Source organism: Dendronephthya gigantea, unplaced genomic scaffold, assembly GCF_004324835.1.
Source record: "Dendronephthya gigantea isolate DGI-Jeju-01 unplaced genomic scaffold, DenGig_1.0 000001F, whole genome shotgun sequence".
NCBI lineage: Eukaryota > Metazoa > Cnidaria > Anthozoa > Malacalcyonacea > Nephtheidae > Dendronephthya > Dendronephthya gigantea.
In genome coordinates, this window is record NW_021163011.1 from 3,329,106 (window position 1) to 3,351,470 (window position 22,365).

At 38.0% G+C, this 22,365-nt stretch overlaps 1 protein-coding gene across 1 annotated transcript; it reads left to right on the forward strand.

Moving 5' to 3' along the window:
• Positions 1–55: 55 nt before the first annotated feature.
• Positions 56–20,958, forward strand: LOC114527745. The gene is made up of 15 exons (XM_028549443.1): positions 56–1,062; positions 2,932–3,181; positions 3,688–3,726; positions 3,974–4,189; positions 4,490–4,578; positions 4,750–4,894; positions 5,329–5,373; positions 6,992–7,137; positions 9,386–9,442; positions 9,582–9,678; positions 9,846–9,995; positions 18,562–18,819; positions 19,466–19,812; positions 20,414–20,451; positions 20,612–20,958. The coding sequence occupies exons 1-15, from the start codon at positions 973–975 to the stop codon at positions 20,622–20,624; spliced, it is 1,980 nt and encodes a 659-aa protein (XP_028405244.1). The 5' UTR covers positions 56–972; the 3' UTR covers positions 20,625–20,958.
• Positions 20,959–22,365: the final 1,407 nt, after the last annotated feature.

The window sequence follows — 22,365 nt, forward strand, 5'->3', positions numbered from 1 at the left end:
TACGATGGTACTCGAAATGACGAGATATTAAGGTTGCATGGTAAAAAATACAGTTACCATTTTGTAATTTCACAGACTACCAGACAAGAGTATAAACATGCAAATATGTAAACCTTTTTATTCTACGTGTCGATCACGCGGGCAAGCAATTGTTGAGCTATAAAGATCTGCAAGGATGTACGTCATACAAACTGCGCCAGTCCATTTCTAACAATCCTAGCTCCTCAACAAAAAAATACAATAATTCTCAGTATGGATTGAAGGCAGAATTGCCTAGATAAAATGTTTTTCCTGGCTATTTGCCATAAATGGCATGCATTATATATAATTGAACTAGCCGATATTATATACAACACTTAGTAACGCATCCTTGTTTCTGAAGTGCATGTATATGCATTCCTCTTTCAACAATTAAATTAGTTTGAAACTCCTATAGGATTAGCATTTGTAGCACACTTCTCACTTATCAAAAGTTAAAGAGGTTCTCCAAAATGTTTAGAAAACATACAATCCGTCTCCACATTTAATAGGGTGATCATGCAGCTTACAAATAGGAATCGGTGGAAATGGAAGTCGAAAATTGTGTACCATTCACGAAGGATATATTACACTGTATGTGCATGTTACACTGTATGTGTAGGGTTCCAGCATGCAGTATACCGTGAATGTATGTACATATATATATATACATTGCAAGCTCGAACTGATCCCAGAGTTATAGTTTCACTTTTAAAAACTATTTATGAAATTCGAATAATTGCATTTGCATTCGGTGTTGGCATTGACATTGCACAATTATCGCGGTATTCAGCAAGGCCCTGCTGTGCTTTTCTTTGCACACTTCAAAGAAGCAATTTTAATGCAGATTATATCTGTCGCATCAAAACAAATCTCGCTTATACACACAATTGAATTTTCCATAATTTCGAACTACGCCTCACTCCTGTTTAGACAGGCACATATGAAGTCACTATGGCACATTTAGCAAGTTGGAAAGTCGTTCTTATCCAACTCCTCTTCAATCAGCTATGTATAACAGCTACGAAAGATCAGAATTACAAGGTGGGTATGTATGTGATGGCAAGCCTGAACACGTATATAGACATAGGGGCATTTTTTATTACATGACGGGTGATGTCTTCAAGATTTTAAATTTCAAATGAAATATCAGTTTGAGATTTAGTTATAGTAACGATGTAGCCAATTGTAATTTTGTAATAAATGTATATCACATGAAAGTCACCCAATGATTAATTCTTATATTCCTTCGCTAATTATGATATTGCGTACTGATACAGCTTTGATTTAACCTAGTCCTTCAACTCTTCAAGTGGCTAACAATTTCAAGAATATAACAAATATTGTGTTATTCTACTGCATGCAGCAATTGTATTATTCTACAGCTCTCTTGCCAATATAGTCTGTACATGTGATGTGATGCATATTATAAATATCATCGTGACGACGTATCAAGGGTGTTTCTGTCATTCTGTGCATCTTACTGATAGATATTGTATGAGGCACTTTGGTAAAGTTATAACTTCATATACAGTTAGCCCTTCGTTTATATTCAGTAATCAGTACCGCTTTCGATGGTCGCTTATATAAATGTTTATACATAACTATTTCAATTCATTATCTTAACATGGACTCTAAACAGCGCAGACACATTTGCATATATCATTGCACGCCAACGCATCAGTAAAATAAACTAACTAGCAAATCCACCGGAGAACGCATTTTCAATAATATTACCGGTTAGTTTTTATGCGAAAAGTGGGCATCAGGATTAAATGTTAAATTTATGATACTTTTATATGGTAGCAAAGGGCACAAAGCTGCACCCGTTCGGGACATGTCGCAGCTCTCGGAAGCTTTCGTCCAATTGGATAATGCTTTTCTATGCTTTCTAAAGAACGAAGCTCTGCTATTTGTTGAAACAGAAATGTATTGTAAAGTTCAGCCAATGAAAATCATTCTTGCAAGGAGCAGTGACACTACCCCCCCCCGTTCGCCCCCGTGAGCGAAGGGCAGAGAGGGCAGCTGGCCCCGCTGCCCCCGTGGTTCCGGCGCCCCTGATTCATTCCCTCACACGAATGACGCTAATAATTATATAGAAAAGCATTCATGCATCCATATAAAATTATACGTCAAAAAATTTTGAAGAAATCATTCAATGAAGGTGCATGCACGCCAATGCAGCTTACTGCCATATTCGGATTATTATCTATAGCTGGCATGTTTGTGAAAATCTCTATCTTTTAGCGCGGCCTAAATGAAACATGGAATAATTGAGTATAGATCTGGAGATTACATATAGTTAGCAGTTTATAGGCCCGTTTGCACCTGTCGCGATTTTCGGTGCGATTTTCATCTTTTGATAAATGTGAACGAGTAGTTCCCAAGAAAATTTAGCAACATCCCTTGGTACTTATAGTAAACGTAATATGGTACTCGCGTGCTGATTGGTCGAGAAGCGTGTTTTTATCTATCTATGTATAGAAACACGTGACATTTCCCGCCGAGCTTGACAAGCGAAGTAATGTAATGAGAATTTGTAATTGAATCGAACTATAATATTTGTACACAATCTTTTTATTGACTTTTATTATAAAAGGAGTAGAAAATATTTTTTCCTGTGTTTCTATACAGTTATAAAGACACTTGTGGGAGTTTGGGAGAACTCGAAATATTACTGATTATTTCTCGTTCTTGCAAACTCCCACGCGAGTTTCAATGACTGTATGGAAACACGGAAAATGTTTTCTATTTTTTAAATAGTAAACGGTTATTACAGTATCTGCCAAAAAATATTGTGACATGACCCCATCAAATGGGTTGTTTATAAGTTCAACTTTAGTCTCTCTCGATTATATGTATATTGGTATTAATTAATTAATTGGACTGCTATTCTTTATTTCCTTTTCACAGAAAGGAGAGGTAGAGACTGAGCCGATAGAAATTGATAGAGGAACTCGTCAGTACAACCTGTCTTGCAAAGAAAGTAATACAACTATCATCTGGAAGAAAAATGGTGAAAAAGTTTTCATTTCTAAAAACAAATCTGGCTTAACACATCCGTATAAGCTCCATTGTATTGACAAAGAAGATGAAGGAATATATACTTGCCATCCTGAGAAAGATGGACCTCCTCTAAAGAGATTTGATGTTCGGGTTACATGTGAGTTATAAGATATTTTCACGGCCTCACCACCCATGCAGTATTGTAATCACTCCAGAATTCTTTAATATCAGCATGCAGTAAATAACGTGTTATTTAGTTTGGAGGCAAGCGTTATTTGAGTAAAAAGCTATAGTAAATGTGCTTTCTATAGCTATATATCACAAAAATAAGTCGTTTTATTTTTTCCTTGCGGTCCGAATTCATATTTTAGCGTCTCCTGCAATCTGATTGGCTACGGTCTATATGAGGCCGTACGCAGACCGCACAGAGCCAACGCTAAAATATGAAATCGGACCGCAAGAAAAAAATATATCAATTATTTACCAGTTTAGTCGGTCCGTATAGGGAAATATTTCCCTCGGTCTCAAAAACGTCCCTCAGCCTTCGGCCTCAGGCTGTTTTTGAGACCTTGGAAAATATTTCCCTATATATACGGACCTCCAATCTGGTAAATAACATGCATATATATATTTTATGCACTTTTCTTATTTCATTCAATATAGTAAATAATACATTCGACCTATGTGGCAAAGAAAAAAGAGGTAAATATTTTCTCGTGGTCGTTCTATATAGTCTGTATATAAACAATTAGTCGCAGCGATACAATGGCGCCGTCAGGCCTCCGTAGACAAATCTGAAAACCGATTTTGAAATTTTTGGGGGCAGGAGCATCGTTGTCCCTCTCATACCGGCGTGGACATAAGAACTTAGAACTTCTAATCCGATTATCATTACAGTGCATGTAACTACTAAAATTGCTATTAAATTCATTATTTTTCGTTTATTCAGAATTAGTAAAAAAGGATGGTTTCGAGTGCACACCGTACTTAGAAACAGACTATCCTTGTTGCAAAAATGCAGCACCGAATGGTCCAAAAACTATGAGGACGAGATTAAAATTATCACGCCGGCTTAAAGGAGACAATTATTGTGATATATATAATGGAATAGACGATTACAAGAATCCCTGGGACATTTTGGTGGATTGGAAAGTGAGAGCAACTGGTAAGATATACTGTGGATTAATAAACTAAAGTGATTATGAGCTAAGTTAGTGTTATTTATCCCGGAAAGGTTTTCCTCTCTTTTCCTCTCTATATCTCATCTATTTCGGTTTAGTTCAATCCATCAACACAAAGTCTGCATGAATCCCCTATAATATGGTCTTGATTGAATATCCTGTTCATTGAAGGCCTTCCTTTCTGAATATCGATTTATTGTCATCTGTATTCCTAGTCTATAGAAGGTTGTCTTTCGTTTTCTTTAAATTCGTTTTCTTCAAGTTTCATTAAATTCACTATACAGGCAGTTATCGTACATGGGGTTGGCAAATCAGCTATCTTGGTCTTTCTGGAGCAGCGGGTGAACGGGGGTGTGTTCAGATTAATAGCGAGGTATGTATAATATATACTCACGAAGGCGTTGCTCCTGATTGGTCAAAGCACACAGTTGGCCTGAATCATGTCACGGCGCAGACTTTTTTTAACAATCTACGGATCGGGCACGGGTTTAAAGCATGGCCTTCTGTATGTTAGATACAGTTCCCATTTTATCTTTTTTCTCAGAATAAACTTTTAAAATGGAAATTTCGTTCTAATCGATTCACCTTGGGAGCAGAATATAAAATAACTGTGCAGGCATTACCGGAATCTATCCATACTGATGAACCAAATGATGATTTTAGAATCGTAAGAATTCCAACTTTGCAAGGTATAAAATGTCAAAAGAATTGCAATGAACCGTATATATATTAAAAATAAAATTAAAACTCCAGGACAAAAGTTACAAGAACTCGACAGTCATCACTGAGCAATATAATAAATAATTCCAACTACATACTAGATAGTATAGCGTTCAGTGACAGTTATGTTTAGTTTAAGTACATTATTCCCGACAGCTATCAATCGTAGAAACGTAATGGTAGTATGCTGCCTCGTATAGCAGGGACACAAAGCCCGACAGGATTCAACATTTGATATTTGTCTTGCGTGTGAACTATATATTTATGTCCATGCATAAATGGCATGCGCTCGACAGTCGAAATTAACTTTTCTTATATATATACATAATATATAGCATAATTTTTTTTAAGTCTGACGAGCGAGTATATTAGGCTGTATAGCTAGCTTTCTTTAATTTTTTAGACATGTGTGAAACGATTGGTAAAGGCTGCAATTGGGAGTTTTGTTGTGAGTCTACAATGAAAATGACCTTTTTCAATTTATATATATATATATATATATATATATATATATATATATATATATATATATATATATATATACAGTATTGGAATAAAATATGGAAACACTAAAGTTAGGTTTGAATTATAACAAAATTTAGCTAATTAGGTTAACAAACTACCACAATCGTGGGACACAGATTCAGTGAATAAATACTAAGTGCATGTACTACGTTAGTGCCCATTGGTAAAAGTTCACAACAAAGAAGAAGAGAATGGCCCCTGGGAGAGAGACAACAGAAGTAGAGAGGATTCTGAGGGATGAAGGCTACTCATTCAGGAAGATTGCTGACAGGATGTGTGTCGAGCACAGTGTATAAGTGTGTCCAGCGTCATGAACGGAATGGCAATTTCAGAAACACCACAGGAAGAGGAAGAAAGAAAATCAGACGAAAAGTACCTGAAAGTGACGTCATTAAGAAACAGACAAATGTCCAGTAAGGAGCTGGCAGGAAATCTGGAAGCTGCGACAGGGAAAAAAGTGTCCTCAAGGCTGGTTCGAAAGACCTTGACAGCTGGTGGTCTTGGAGGTTATGTAGCTGTGCGAAAACTTTGCTGCGAAAGGGCAACAAGCAGAAAAGATTGTTATGGGCCAGAAAGCACAAACAGTGGACGTCCGACCAATGGGAGATGTTCACAGATGAGAAAAGTTTGAACTGTTGGAAATGCGGCAGTATGTGCGGCGACGAAAAGGGGAGAGGTACAAGGAAAACTGCGTTTTACCAACCGTGAAGCATGGCGGAGGATCTCTACAAGTCTGGGGTTCCATTACGTACAGTGGGGTGGGCAGTCTGTACAGGATCACTGACATCCTAACGGCAGCCAGGTACAAGCAGATACTCATCCACCACGCTGTGCCCACTGGGCGGGCTCTTATTGGCAACAGCTTCGTTTTTCAGCAAGATAACGATCCCAAGCATACAGCAAGGGTAGTCAAACGATACCTGGAAAACAAGACACGAGATGGCAGTTTGACTGTCCTAGACTGGCCGGCCCAGAGTCCAGATATGAACATCATTGAGCAAGTGTGGACGTACATGGAGCAGGAGAAAGTGAAGAGAGCTCCTGCAAACTTGCAGCAGCTGTGAGGTGTTGCAGGACATCTGGAGAACTATTCCTGTTGCCTTTATCCAAAAACTTTATGACAGTGTTCCCAGTCGTGTCAATGAACTGTGTAAAGCTAAAGGGCTTCACACTAAGTATTAAAGTTCAACTGTGTGGAAGTCTAGCGTTTGTCTTTTTCTTATACTAATATTACATACAATTCTTGAGTTACAATAAAATTTGTTTGCATGTCACAGAAAATATCACGGAATGTCTTATTAATGGATATTTTATAAGATGTTTCCATATTTTATTCCAATACTGTATATATATATATATATATATATATATATATATATATATATATATATATATATATATATATATATATATATATATGTATATATACATATATATATATATATATATATATATATATATATATATATATATATATATATATATAATTTATGTATATATATAGTCAACACTGAAATGCGATTAATTTTTCACTTCTTTAGTACCAATTGAAAATGTGACAGTTGCAAACGACGTATTTCCTCCACTTCTTTCGTGGAATCCTTCCAAACTGTACAAGTCCCGTCATGTTTATGAAATTATATATACGAATGAAAATAAGTCTGACACCGATCGTTTTGTAGAGCCGGTAAATCATCTCCTACAATTCGATCAGCCATGCATGCATGCATATATTGTTGTTTTAAACCGCGTTTCCACGTATGAAACATCGTATTTTTAACCCGATATCGGTTTACACCCTTCAAATTACGCTTCTAACCACGCAGCGGTTTCAACTGCTCATATTTACTCCGGCGTCCGCGACGGAGTTGAAAATTCGCCCCGGTTTTGTTTTGTTGTTCTTTTTTTTTTTGTTCTTTTTTTTTTGTTTTTTTTTTTGTTGTTTTTTTTTTTTGTTCTTTTTTTTTTTTCCTTTTTTTGTTCTTTTTCTTTAGTTCTTTTTTTTTTGTTCTTTTTTTTTTGTTCTTTTTTTTTTGTTCTTTTTTTTTTATTTTTCGTCGTCGCAAGTCTGAAATGGCGCAAAACATTCTAGTAATTAAAATGTGTATGTGACTGTATTTATCTACGTCCCAGTCTTATCTCCTAATAGTTGTGGTGCACAGCTTTGGCTAATTTTCCGATGCGCGATTCGATTTCGCTCGCATGATACGGCAATTCCTTCAAGAGGAACAAATAAACCGTTGTTTTCATGCTCTTCGATTAAGTTTAGATTGAATTGGAGTAAGAATATATTTAAAATGCGTGTATCTAAGGGCCATTTGTTTTTCGAGACACAGAAAAACGAAAAACAGTCTTCAAACTCGCGTTTTCATTTTTCGATTGCATAAAATATTCTAGAAAACAAAACAGAACACGTTATAAGTTGTTGAAAGGGCCAGTCGTTTTCCACAAGCTTGAAAAACGAAAAAAAATCGTCATTTCTATACTTTGAATTGCTCGAGCAACAAAAACGAATCTCGAAAAAAATTCTGTTTTTCGTTTTTCGTTTTTGGAAATGAGAAAATCTTGTTCGGAACAATTCGGAAAAATTCGGAGCGAACCAACTGTTTATTTAATTTAAAACAAATCAGTATGAAACATGGCTGCTCTGGAAGAGCATGAAAGTTTTATCCGAGAATTTTTGTCCAAAGAAGAAAACACCATAGAAGATTTATCAGATATATAATTATATGTAATAAACGGATGCATCGGTAGAACAATAAACATTTAAATAACATTCTTATGTCATTCTTAAAGGAATAATGTTTTAGCTCATAATTTGCTATATCTTAATCCCTAGTATAAATATACATGCATATACTAAAACATTATTAGCTCATAATTTGCTATATCTTAATCCCTAGTATAAATATACATATACTAAAACATTATTAGCTCATAATTTGCTATATCTTAATCCCTAGTATAAATATACATATACTAAAACATTATTAGCTCATAATTTGCTATATCTTAATCCCTAGTATAAATATACATATAACAAAACATTATTCCCTTAAGAATGACATAAGAATGTTATTTAAATGTTTATTGTTCTACCGATGCATCCGTTTATTACATATAATTATATATCTGATAAATCTTCTATGGTGTTTTCTTCTTTGGACAAAAATTCTCGGATAAAGGTTCATGCTCTTCCAGAGCAGCCATGTTTGATACTGATTTGTTTTAAATAAACAGTTGGTTCGCTCCGAATTTTTCCGAATTGTTCCGAACAAGATTTTCTCATTTCCAAAAACGAAAAACGAAAAACAGAATTTTTTTCGAAATTCGTTTTTGTTGCTCGAGCAATTCAAAGTATAGAAATGACGATTTTTTTTCGTTTTTCAAGCTTGTGGAAAACGGCTGGCCCTTTCAACAACTTATAACGTGTTCTGTTTTGTTTTCTAGAATATTTTATACAATCGAGAAATGAAAACGCGAGTTTGAAGACTGTTTTTCGTTTTTCTGTGTCTCGAAAAACGAATGGCCCTTAGATACACGCATTATTTAATACATGTATATTCTGGTCCTATTTTAATAATATCGCTGCTATTTCGCCGTTTAACAAGATGATGTGGTCGTGTATGGGCGCGTTGACACGTCGTAGTTTGCACAGGATTGAAGATGTAATATATAAGCGCGAATTCCAAAGGCTAAGTGTAAGACAAAGCGAATGTATCATGCGGTTTGTTTACATGTTCGAACTTCTATACTTTTTAAAGTACGATGTGGTGCTGAATTTCGCGATCGAACATTTAGCTTCGTAAGGCATCTAAATGCGAATATGAAGTGTATTGTTTATGTTCAGAAGCTCTATATTAAAGACTGGCACGTGCGCCGGAGTTAACGCCAGAACAGGCGTCTTGTTTAATATTAATATTGTTATATTTTAGACAGAAAACTATACCCACCTTACAGAACTGAAATACAAGCATAAATATTATGTTCAAGTAAGTATAAGTATATTGTTGATTGATATTTGCCGCACAATTGATTTCTCAGACCTAAATCATCATCCGGCTTTTTCAACCGTCATGCTACTGGCTCGTAATTAATCTTTGAACTTACCAATGACTACTGTTTTTTAAGGTTCGACCGGTATTTATAGCTTCAAACGACCGTTACCACATAATTTATGGAGAAAGATCTGAAAAGATTGCGTTTAATAATTTCGTTAATCCAACTAGTAAGAAAAATAAGTTTCGTATAGACATTTTTTTTAGATTAGAAGCATGTCGAAGACTCGAAGTAAAGCTTATAATATAAGTCATAATCAACTCATTCAACTGGGAGGATGAAGGGTGTAGCATTATCATAAGGTGAAAAATGAAAAAACTTTTTAATTTCATACAGATTCCCGTACTCCTAATACCTCATCTAAACATACATTGAAGATAATAATCTCGGTCTGCGCTACTACGGCAGCAATCCTAGTGATTATATTCATTTATATAAGAAACAAGTTGAAGAGAAATCCGGAAAATATACCAAATCCCACCTCAGGTATTGTATTGTTGATAGTTTTGTCGTTAATTTTGGAAATATTGAACGAATACAATGAAAGTTCTTCACGTAAGATTGCTCCTATACTCCTACTGAATTATATTTGCATTTATATGAAAACTATTATCCTTAAATTGGAAAGACGATACCGTTATTAAGTCCCTTTATAGATTTTCACAATCGTCTGCACATTTTCAGCTATTTGCAAACCATCTTGAATGCGCATAACTCATAGCGCCCATATAGTGTTTGTAACGAACGCCGGTTTATAAATCTTTAAATACACCAGTCAACCTACAGGCACAGGGGCGTGGCTATCGAGCTGGGTTTGGGGGGGGGTATCATATGATATTGACCAACATTTATAACAAATTAAAATGACAAATTTTTCCATCCGCGTACAGATGATAGGTTTTCACTTTTTAGTGATAGCAGTTTCTCTGGCTTCCAGACTCTCCATTAGGAAAAAGAATATATATAACTGAAAACCACAGAACTAAAACACGTACAATAGCATATTGAAAGTACTCATATGCGTGTCGTACCTCCGTGACAGGTGGAGTCCGCAGCTTCAACCAATTTAACGAGACTTATTTATTCGTATAAAGGTGAAAACTAAAAACAATTACAAATACACGATTGACAACGAACTATAACTACAGATGCTAGCAATATAATACAATAACAAACAGACAATAAAGGACAACTTACATCATGCTCTAACTGTCACCGATTCCCCGATTCCCCCAAATTACTCCAAGTGTGTTCAATCAGTTCAAAATAAAGTCCGTATTTCTCAAGGTTCAGTATATCTCAGCGTACGCGCGTCTTTCTAGCTACTTAGTCAAGCGCGGCTCATTTTATACAAAATATTAGCATATTTAAATTAATAGTCCATTAACTAGTCCATGACACAACACTCCTCACCCAAGGACGTTAACAGTATTGCGTCCTTGCATATCTTAATTATAGCTCATGTACTCATTAAAAAGACGAAGTTGCTTATCGACCTCAAGTAGCTCTTTTTTTCTCCGTCTTTCCATGTAATTACTGTGGCTTTTCTTACTTTACCATCTTGGCTTTTGATTGCTTCAGAGACTCTACCCAAGGGCCATTTGTTGCGATGCGTGTTATCTTTGATCATCATGATGTCGCCGACTTCTAGGTTACGTCGTTGTTGATTCCACTTTGCTCTTGACTGTAGGTTTTGTAAGTACTCCCTCTTCCATCGTGTCCAAAATTGGTCCGCTAAATATTGAACTCTTCTCCAATGGCGGCGGGAATACAGATCATGGGATGTGAATAAACCAGGTGGTGACGTCAGAGGTCTTGATTTCATAGTCAGCAACATATTTGGGGATAAAGGTTGTGGTTGCTCTGCGTCTGATGGTATAGTCGCAATTGGTCTGGAGTTCACTATGCCCACCACTTCTGCCATAAGTGTAGTTAGTAATTCATGTGTCAGTTGCCTTGGACCAAGATCGGCAAACATTCCGTCGAGAATTCGTCTAATTGTTAAAATTTAACGCTCCCAGACGCCACCAAAATGTGAAGAATGAGGCGGGTTGAAAATCCATTCACAGTTCTGTTGATTGACGTAAGATGCTATCATGTTCTGATCCATTTCGTTTAAGGACTCGACGAGTTCGGATTTTGCCCCAATAAAGTTTGTACCTCACTCACATCGAAGGACGGATGGAGGTCCTCGTATGGAGAAGAAGCGTCGGAGGGCGCAGATAAAAGAGTTTGTTTCCATTGTTTCCAGAACTTCGATGTGGATTGCGCGACAATTCAAACAAGTAAAAACTAGTCCCCATCTTTTGGAGTTTTCAGCACCTCCTCGTAATTTTCTTGTTTGTATTGTTCACGGTCCAAACACGTCAAATCCGACATTCGTAAAAGGTGGGGGTGTATTTAACCGATCAGCTGGTAGGTCAGTCATAAACTGCGTCATCAATTTCCCTCTAAGTTTCTTGCAAACTAAGCATTCGTTGATGATTTTCGAAATCGTCCTCTTTGCGCCAATGACCCACAGCCCTGCGTTTCTAATTGCACCATGAGTTATCTGTCTACCTTGATGATAAACCTTTCGTGATAGTGTTTGATTACCAGTTTTGTTAAATGACTCTTTTTGGGGATGATTGCCGGATGTTTCTCTTCATACATCTGTTCTCCGTGTCTAAGTCGTCCACCAACGCGTAGGATTCCGTTACTGTCAATAAATGGATTTAGACGATATAAGCTGGATGTGGCAGGAATACTTGCTGGTGGTATCTGTTGAAGGTTTTTGAATTCTGTTGCATATTGTTCCATTTGAACAGTTTTGATTAGTATTTCTTCACTTTGTTTCAGTTCCGCGGCGGTTGGATGTTTTGTAAGATCTGTTGCGTTGAGGAGAAGAGCGTTGGAACGTCGGCTAGATATTTAATCTCGGTTGTTGGTTTTGACACGCTTAATTCGGATGATCAAGTTTGCGATAGCCTTTCGTAGAGACGACAACTTGGAAAACCTTTTGAATCGTTCGGATCCTAGTCCTTGAGTTGTAGAAGGTTTAACTGTAAAACGAGTGACTTGAGTACGAACCTCTGGGTCGTTTGAGCTTACGTCGTACTCCATGGGATCGATTTCAGCTAAGGAAGGTTCAGAAAAACTACTGTTCCTCAGAAAATGTGGTCCAGTGAACCAAATCGAATCCAACAAGTCTTTGGCTGGTTTTCCCCTTGTGGCCATGTCCGCAGGGTTCTCTGCCATTGCGAAGGATCTGACCCAGTCCGAATAACTTGAATCCTATTGGTGACATAAACATAGAAGCGTTTGCTTTCGTTCTGGAGGTATCCAAGGACTACTTTTGAATCAGTATGGAAGAATATCTCGTCTATCTTTATCTTCAGCTCATGAGTGATCCATTTAACTGCTTTGACTACGAGGACAGCGGCACAAAGTTCAAGTCTTGGGATCGTTGTTGCTCGTTTTGGTGCCAATTTTGCCTGAGCAAATACCAATGAGACCTTGATTTCTCCAGATTGATTTGTCAACTTTAGTAGCTGCGATGCCAATTGCGAGATCGCTGCCATCTGAAAAAGCGTGGATCTCTGCTTTCTTTATCTGAGACGTCTTCTCTTGGAGAAAACATCTTGGCACGTAAGTTTCTGCGAGTATCGCGAGTGATTCCTTCCAATTTTGCCATTTTCTTTGTAAGGAAATGGGAAGTGGATCATCCCAACCTAGGGACGGGTTTGCAATTATTGACGTGGTAAGGTGGCGCAATAATAACCTTCCAGTTAAGGTGACTGGAATAACAAGTCCCAGGGGATCGTAGATAGAATTAATTACTGCTAGGACACCACGCCGAGTGAAAGGCTTCTCAGGTAAAGAGATTCTGAAGGATATGGTATCCTTTTGTAGATTCCAGACTATACCTAAGGAAAGTTGCGATGGTAGAGGATCACGATAAAGATCAAGGTCTCGAAGGCTCTCAGCCCGGTCTTCCACTTCCAGTGGTATAGCTTCCATCACTTGCGTTGAGTTTGAGGCGATCTTATGTAGACGAAGGTTTGCGGTTGCCAGCATTGACTGTGAGTTCTTAATAAGGTCAATTGCTTCTTTGCTGGTTGAACACGAGGTTAAACCGTCATCAACATAAAAATCATTTTTAACAAATTCTTTGGCGACTTGACCAAATTTCTCCTTACCATCATCAGCTGTCTTTCTAAGACCGAACATCGCGACAGATGGGCTGGAAGTGTTTCCGAACAGGTGCACTGTCATATGATATTCAATAATCTTCTTTGTTTTATCGTTCCCTTCAAACCAGAGAAATCGTAAAAGGTTTCGGTGCGTAGGGCTAACGTAAAAGTTATGGAACATCTGTACTATGTCGCAGACAACTGCGACATGGTTTAGCCTGAATCGAATGAGTATTTCGAGAGGATTGTTCAAGATGTCTGGACCTGACAGCAGTTCTTTGTTCAGCGATGAACCTTGGAATTCTGCGGATGAGTCGAACACCACGCGAATCTTGCCTGGTTTCCTCGGATGGTAGACTCCGAAATGAGGAAGATACCAAACCTTCTCGGGATTCGTTACTTCACTCGTGGAATCAATGGATGGCACAGGGCAGCATGACCGCGTTCTAGCAATTTTTCCATAAATTCCAGGTAGTCCTTTTCCATCTTCGGTTTTCTCTTGAATGATTGTAATAAATTGTTCATACGACTTTCTGCTTGTTTTCGGTTGTTTGGAAACTTTACATCCAAGTTGCGAAGAGGCAATGGCATTTCCCAGTTCCCTTTCTCGTTCTTGTGGATTGCTTCGTCCATAATTGTTAGGAATCGTCGATCTTCGATAGACAAGCTTGGTTCATTATCACGAACTGTAGTCTGGAAAACAACATCTTCTGGTTCATCGTAGCAGTCTTTCACCTCTAACTTATTTGGGCATGATAAATATTCAGTGTACAAGGTTTGGTATGGATGATTAACCTTTGTTTGTGAATGAACTTGAACACCATCCTCAAGTTTATTGGATAAATCGCGAACGACGGTTCGGTGAGTCGTAATGTGAATAGGTCCTCCTTGACGGTTGACACACATTCGACCACATGGTACAGCCAACAGCCAACCTATGCGCCCACGGAGCTCCTTTCGGCCCATTGCGGACTTCCCTAACTTTCATTATCTCGGGTGCATCACGACCAATTAGTAGTTGGACTTCAGCTTCCGAATTTAATAGAGGTAATTTGTCTGCTACTTCACGAAGATGACCGTACCTTCTAACTTGTTCAGGTATTGGGATCTCGCGTTTATCGGAGGGTATATTGTCGCATTCAACTAATGTTGGTAATTTCATTAAAACTCCGTTCGTGGATGTTATTGTTAGTCCAGAGACGCGACGGCCATAGTGGGTTTCTTTTGATGAACTACATGTGGTTAGACAATACTTCTCTTTTGGTCCTTCCAGTCCGAGATCGTCGACGAGCTTTGGAGCAATCAAAGACGCATTGCTTTGTTCGTCAATCAATGCGTAAACTTTTACTATATTTTGTGGTGTTTTTGGATGAAAAACATCTAACAGAACGATCTTGCTGCATGAGACCCCTTCAATAGACGTTGGCGAAATGTCCGTGCAGGCTGATTTTACTTCTTCTTTCTCCTCTTCCTTCATTATTTTCTTCTCCATGTGCAGTATCTCGAGGTGGCGATTACTGCCGCACTTCGTACAATTCACTTCTGTTTTGCAGTCTCTTGCTAGATGTTTTTGTGTCAGGCATCGAAAACATAGTCCAGCTCTTTTCAACCAGTCTGTTTTTTCCTGAAGCGTTTTCCGTGCGAACGTTTTGCACTCTAATAGATTATGACCATCGATATCGTGGAATATACAACGTTTCTTGTTTTTCGACTCTTGTGCTTGCCCCATATCTCCTTTTAAGACTTTATAGTGTTGTTTTCCTGCCATGTTCTTGTCTCTTTGTAAGCTATCCGCTAAGGCTGTAACGTTAGGGTGGTTACGCAATTGTGACTGCTTTTCTACTGTGTTCGCAAATACTTCGAACTGTGGGTAGGCGTTGTTATGGCACTTTGCAAATTCAACGACTTTTTTCTCCCAACTATGACGAATTCTCTCTGGTAGAACATTAAGGATTGGTCGCATTGCCGTCGGATAATTCAAACATCCAAGCCCGGGGAGATGGTCGATTTGTGAAGCTACATCGAGACATAGATCCGAGAATGCCTGCAGCTTTTTCTTTTCTTGTTCTCCAAACTTTGCTGATTCTCTCAGTTGCACCAAAAAGGCATTTGTTATGGTGGCTGTGTTGCCATATCGATTCTCCAGTTCTAACCAAAGCTCTTTCAATAATTTTGACGTATTGCTGTACTGTCTCTTTCGAAAGCTATTCACCAGCCTCTGGGGTCCACCTCTGGTAAACATGTACAGATAATTCATCTCCTGTTCTGGAGTAACATCGGCACCTCGTAGCATACTATTAAACGCGCCTTTCCAAGGGTGGAACATTGTAACGTCTCCGGCAAACAGGTCAGGTTGGCATTTAGGAAGGCTCATTCTTGCAATGTTTGCCGCCAATTTCTCATTCGTTGTTGCGACAGCTCTCTCATACCTTCGTGAAGTATGGGTCCTGAGTTGTCTGTACGATTTTCTTGGATTTGCGTATCTGTATCTAACTTTGAGGCTTCTTTTTGCAGTTTGTAGGCAGGGGGTGGTTTTTCTGTTTTGTGCGCTTCCCGTCGTTTCGTTTCCAGTTGGACGTTATCTTTTTGCTGACTTCTTATCCAGGATTTAGTGCGTGACGTCACTGACACTTCGCTTTGTGCAACCATCTCTGTTTTGCTCATGCTTGATCTTACGTCACTGATAGACTGTTCGATTGCCTCTAGTTTTGCTTCGGCGATAGCTTTTTTCTTTTTCGCCTCCAAAACCGCCATATCTCTATTGTGTTGTGCTCGCGCAGCTTCTCGATTCCATTCCGCTTCAGCCTCTTTCTGCCTTCGTTCGTTCTCTTCCTCAGCCATCAGGACATCATACTCCGCTTCTTCCCTTGCTGCCGCTACATAAGCCATGGCTTTCATTCTAGCTGAAGTCGACGATGCATGAGATGATACTCGAGATGACTTTAATATTCTTGAGTCTTCTGATAATCTTAGGTCTTTGGATGCAACATCAAATTTCTCAGCTGTACTCAAGAGTTCTGCTGCTTGTCGTAAAGCTGAATCCGCATATCGAATATACTTTTCCTTTGTTTCTCTAACTACGTCTTTCATTTCTGCACTCTCATTCCATCTGTCTTCAGTTATCAGGGGCTCTAGATTTCTATAACCGCTTTCAAATGTTTGCTTGTTTATTTCAAGTGACGTAACGGCGCGCTCAAGCGTGATTAATTTTTCACCCTTTTCAATCGAGGTGTACACTGAAGCGATAGCTTGCTGCAATAATTTTGTTTGTTTGTTAAAAACTGCCGTTTTCTCGACAAGGGAGTTTTGAAAATCCTTTTGCGTCGGAATTCTCGATCGTTTTTCTCTCCTATCGATTAGTTCGACGGTTTCTCCCTCCTTATCCTGCTCTGAAACGTCAGACATTGTCCTGTGGACAAAGGTTGTATTTCGTAATACTCAACTGTCCGCAATGTTCACCATTCCAACGTTGAGAGTTAAGCAGTTTCAGATTTTTCACTGTCGTGCCTCCGTGACAGGTGGAGTCCGCAGCTTCAACCAATTTAACGAGACTTATTTATTCGTATAAAGGTGAAAACTAAAAACAATTACAAATACACGATTGACAACGAACTATAACTACAGATGCTAGCAATATAATACAATAATATACAGACAATAAAGGACAACTTACATCATGCTCTAACTGTCAACGATTCCCCGATTCCCCCAAATTACTCCAAGTGTGTTCAATCAGTTCAAAATAAAGTCCGTATTTCTCAAGGTTCAGTATATCTCAGCGTACGCGTGTCTTTCTAGCTACTTAGTCAAGCGCGGCTCATTTTATACAAAATACAAGACGCCAATTCTGGCGGTTACTGCGTCGCGCCAATCGTTGCATGCAACTGTGCCCCATTTCCTGTCAATATTCATTCCTTTAGAAAAATGTTTCTTTCTTAGGTTTTCTAGTAAATAGAGCACTTCGTACAGAATATACGGGTAAAACTGCATTATTGGTGCTAGGCATATGTAGCTAACGATATACGTGAATAAGGCTGAGTTTGGAATCATGTACTCTGGGAATCAGTTTGTACTGAAATTCAATAGGATTGGTCTGGCCGTTTTTACCCTTGAGGGGAAAGTGCGGTTTGATTGAAAAATGGCATAGAATGGCATACAAGGCTTTCATAGCATACAAGGCTTTCATGGCATACAAGGCTTTCATGATTCATGTGATCGTTGTCTGTAAACCCGTTTTAGTGTAGGTTTACCATCATCAGTGTGTGCTAGTGTATGCAGAGTGAGCATATCAAACAAGACAAGTCGAGAAATCAGCATTATGATTACCTGTATGTATTTTCTCGAACGACAGACGTCTAGATTTCCTGCGCTATCGGCCATGCACAGCGACTCGTGTACGTGTTATTTTATATGACGTGTATCGTGCATGCTGTTTCCTGCTTTTGGTTCGCACGACCCGAGTTCGAATCCCGGCGACAACAAACTTTTTCAATTTTTTGTTTCAGTAAAATATTTCTTTTGTGGGGGTTACTAGGCTTAGATTACTATTTGAAGTGTGTTTAGCACAAAAATATTTCGATACGAAATCAAACGAGTTCAAAATACGACTATCTTTAGTTGGCCTGCGCGGCCAGGTAGACCGGGTCGAAAACGTAAAAAACACAAAAAAAAAACAACAAAACAAAACACCGACGGCAATTTAAGACTGCGTTCGCGCAGTGCGCGACGCAGTAATTAGCATATTTAAATTAATAGTCCATTAACTAGTCCATGACACAACAATGCGGCTTGTCTTCGGTTGTTTTAGAACTGTACGAACATGATCAACTTCAACAAAACACCCTCTGATTTTCTGTTCTCTATTTTTATACTTCCTGCAGAAGATCCATCCAGAAATGACAATTCAGTGCTGCTTGTTCATGATGGCCATTGCAAGTTATGTAACGACGTCACGCATATGTTTGCGAATGTTCTTTCGGCAACAGGTCGTGTAAAGCCATTTCTTGACATTTGCTCGGGAAACGAGTTTAGAGAATCAGGATATGCGTGGTGTGTGGAAAAATTCCAACAATGTAGAAAGGTTGTAGTCATTTGTACAAAAGAGGCAAAGAAAATATGGGAAGATACGAGTTGCCGAGGTATGCTTGCAAGAAAAGCTTGTATTGAGAAGTTATGGTAAACATTTACTGGGAAAATTTCACATTTTCACACTTCTACCTTCTTTTTCCTGATATGCTTTTATATACTTTCTCATAGTCGCCTATATGCCCGTCTTTCGTCTTTTTTGTGTATTATTTTTGATTCATTAACTTGGGTCTCAAACCCAAGATTAAATTTAAAGAAGTGAAGAAAAAAACTTAATCTTACAGTCGCGGCAATAGAAGCGTTCCGAAAAAAACCCGAGTAATTCATTTGCTCAAATTTATCAGTTGGCTTACGGAGTTCATCAAATGTTGGAAAAACTTCCGGTTTCGGAGTGTAGGTGTTTTTCAAATATTTGATGAAAACGCAGGGTAGGTGTTTTTCAAATATTTGATATTACGAGCGTACGCCAAGTGATAAATTTGAGCAAATTAATTACTCGATATTTTTCGGAACGCTTCTATCGCCGCGACTGTAAGAATCAATATATGATTCAAACTAGACAGTCTCAACCTGTCCGTCTGGTTTAAATGACTCTGCATCTTTTTTTAATTCTTTTAAATTGCACAATCAGTTGACTATCGATGCATAGGATGCATGCCATGATAAAAAATAAATGTTGTTTACTTTTGTTTGGTCCAGGTTCAAATACTACAGGCCATGTACAGCCCTCGTTTCATCTGGTACTCAGTCTAATTCTTGGGGAAAAAGCCCACAACAACAACAACATTCAGGTTGTCCCGGTATGCTTTGACCATTCGTCTAAAGACGACATTCTATGCTTCTTACGAGACAGGCAATATTACTCCTTGCCGTCTGGAATGAAACAGCTGCTATCATGTCTTTGTGACGTTAATGAAAGAAACATAGGTGATACGGCAGAATATGAACTTGAATACACGATGGAACTGCGACGGAATATAAGAAAATTGGAAAATGCGATTCGAAGTGTCGGAAAAAACCATTGTTGTCCTAAAGGACATTTTCTGGTAAGTCTTTTCCTTGATTAATTTCTCATAGCACATTTTCACGGCTGCACCCTTGATTTTTGAGCTAGTATCGTATTGGAACATCATCTCGCCCCCCGTTTCGCTGAATTCGCTCAAAGATTGCATTTAGAAAGTTAGATATATTCGTGTAAGAAAATTGATTGACACTTCACTGTTTCACTCATTGAGAATATGCCCGGCTATATCTACATGCACCATGCAAGCAGATGAATAAATAAACCTCGTAAAGTTTAATTAAGGTAGTATTGTATTTCGACATCAACTATCGGAATAATCTCATCAATTAAGCTCCCACCTATACAGTAAAGCTCACAAAAAGAGCAAACTTGCCCAAAAAGTTATTTTCTAACTTTACGTTCTTAATAAAGAGGAAAACTCGTAGTCTATTATGCGTTAGACTACAAGATCCTAGACATCTAGGATCCTAGATCCTAGACTAGAAGTTTTACTAAGAACACTCTTTTTTTAATCAGCTGTATAAGCAAGGTTGAGATAACAGTGTTTCTTGCTCCACCAAGAATAATTTCGTTACCTTGGTAATTTCCTTACCAATTAATTTTGAATTGAATATAATTTTCAGAGGTCTTCATCTTCCACGTCAGCTGATGAACAATACAGGTAACTCCTTTCTGTCTACTTAGAAATAGTTTACACTGCCAAACAGCCAAGGACGGACACAGAGAGATTAGGATAGACATTTTTCTTAATAGATCTTAACCTCAATTATCGATCCAATTAGGATTTCTTTCTAATCGATTGACTTGTTGCATTATCCTAGTTCACAGGTTTGATCAATGATGCAGCAACTGTCCGCGGCAATCTTAATTCCTTCATCTGGAGTCATGGATTATACTTTGATGAAAGATCTAAACTAGTTGCAGTAATTTCCTGAATCAATGCAGAATGTTATTGTCCTGGGTGAAACGAACGAACTCACCCACCGGCAACCTCGTGCCCAGGAGGTAAAAATAGGTTAAAAATAGCGTGATTAATTCCAAAATCGCACTATTTTTGAGCATTCAGTAATCACATCATTTATAAGCCAATAAGATTGAAGCTCTTCACCACAATGACCAATCAGATTTAGTATTTCAGTTTAATCATCCAATTAAATTACAGGGAAAAATGGCACAAAATTTGATTATTTTGAATTTTTAAATGCCCCGCAAAATTTCTTGACAAAAATACAGATGAAAAAATCGTTTTGAATTTGTTTCATTTTTTGTATGATTTCAAAATGAACTATAATAAAGTGGAAATCAAACTTGTAATCACAAATCGCACTCCCACTTCGCGGTCGTGCCAAATTGCACTCCACTCAATGCAATTACCATTATTTATCAGGATGTGTGATAAATCATTCTGCCCACGCCCCACAGGCACGGCTTAAGTTAGACCTAACGAGAAATCGCACGGTGGAGCAGGGAAGGTACACATGCATCTTTATTGGTAACACTTTTATAATTATAAAACACATTATTCCTGATTTAATCAGGATTAAATTATAATCATACATGCACGATTTGGTAAAAAATCATAGCTTGAAGCGCAAATTAAAAGGCTTACACTGAGAGGACAATTAAGAGAAGTCCATGCACTGTGCACGTTCATACAGTTACAACGACCTAATCTAAACCATAGTCTAAATGATTTAATATTACCGTGACAATACCAGTAAATCAGCTTTTCAAGTTTATCAGTGTATTTGAATAATTTGATCACGTTAAATATATTTTATAGCATATAAGCATTGTATTGGATCAGTTTTGTACTTGAATTGCATGGAAGGCTATAGCATGCATGCAGTGCATGCATGTTATCGGAGTAGAAAGAAAATGTTGCCCAAAATTCGTTCGTCAACCTACAGGGTGTATCAAAAAAAACGCAACCACTTAATATTCTAAAATTCATATTGTTTATAAGCTCAATAGATTTTATGCCCCTGGGATTTTAAAATGGCTTCTAATCGTACAGTTCAACTGCTAATGGTCAAATCAGCTAAACTAATAACGGTGCAGCAAACAACCGAACAACGAGTTTTTATTGTCGTGCATGATAACTTGAATGCTAAGTGTCGACCTTGTAAGATAAATTGTAAATAAAATTTTACTCGTTAAATACTTACCTTAAATACTCAGCTCGTTGGTTTACGCACCCGACTTTGTTTACCAACGATTGTGCCGCTAGAATATGATTACAAGCTTTCTCGCATTCCAGGGGCCAAACGTCTTTTGTGTTGTAGAACAAAGAGGATATTCATGAATATTAAGTGGTTGCGTTTTTTTTGATACACCCTGTAGAGTTTATTTGTTTTGGCCTTTTGTTTTCTTTGTTTGATACAAGTGAGAACACAATAAAATGACTGCGATCAGCAGCTTTAATTATGCATACCAGATGCGTGATTCAGTTGTATTTAGATCGGTGCTTTTAATCCATTTTGCTGTGAAAAGAAAAGCCTAAACCTCGAAATAAAAGCCTAAACCTCGAAAATAAACCTCGAAAAGCCTATAACGTTGTCACGCGTGCGTTTAA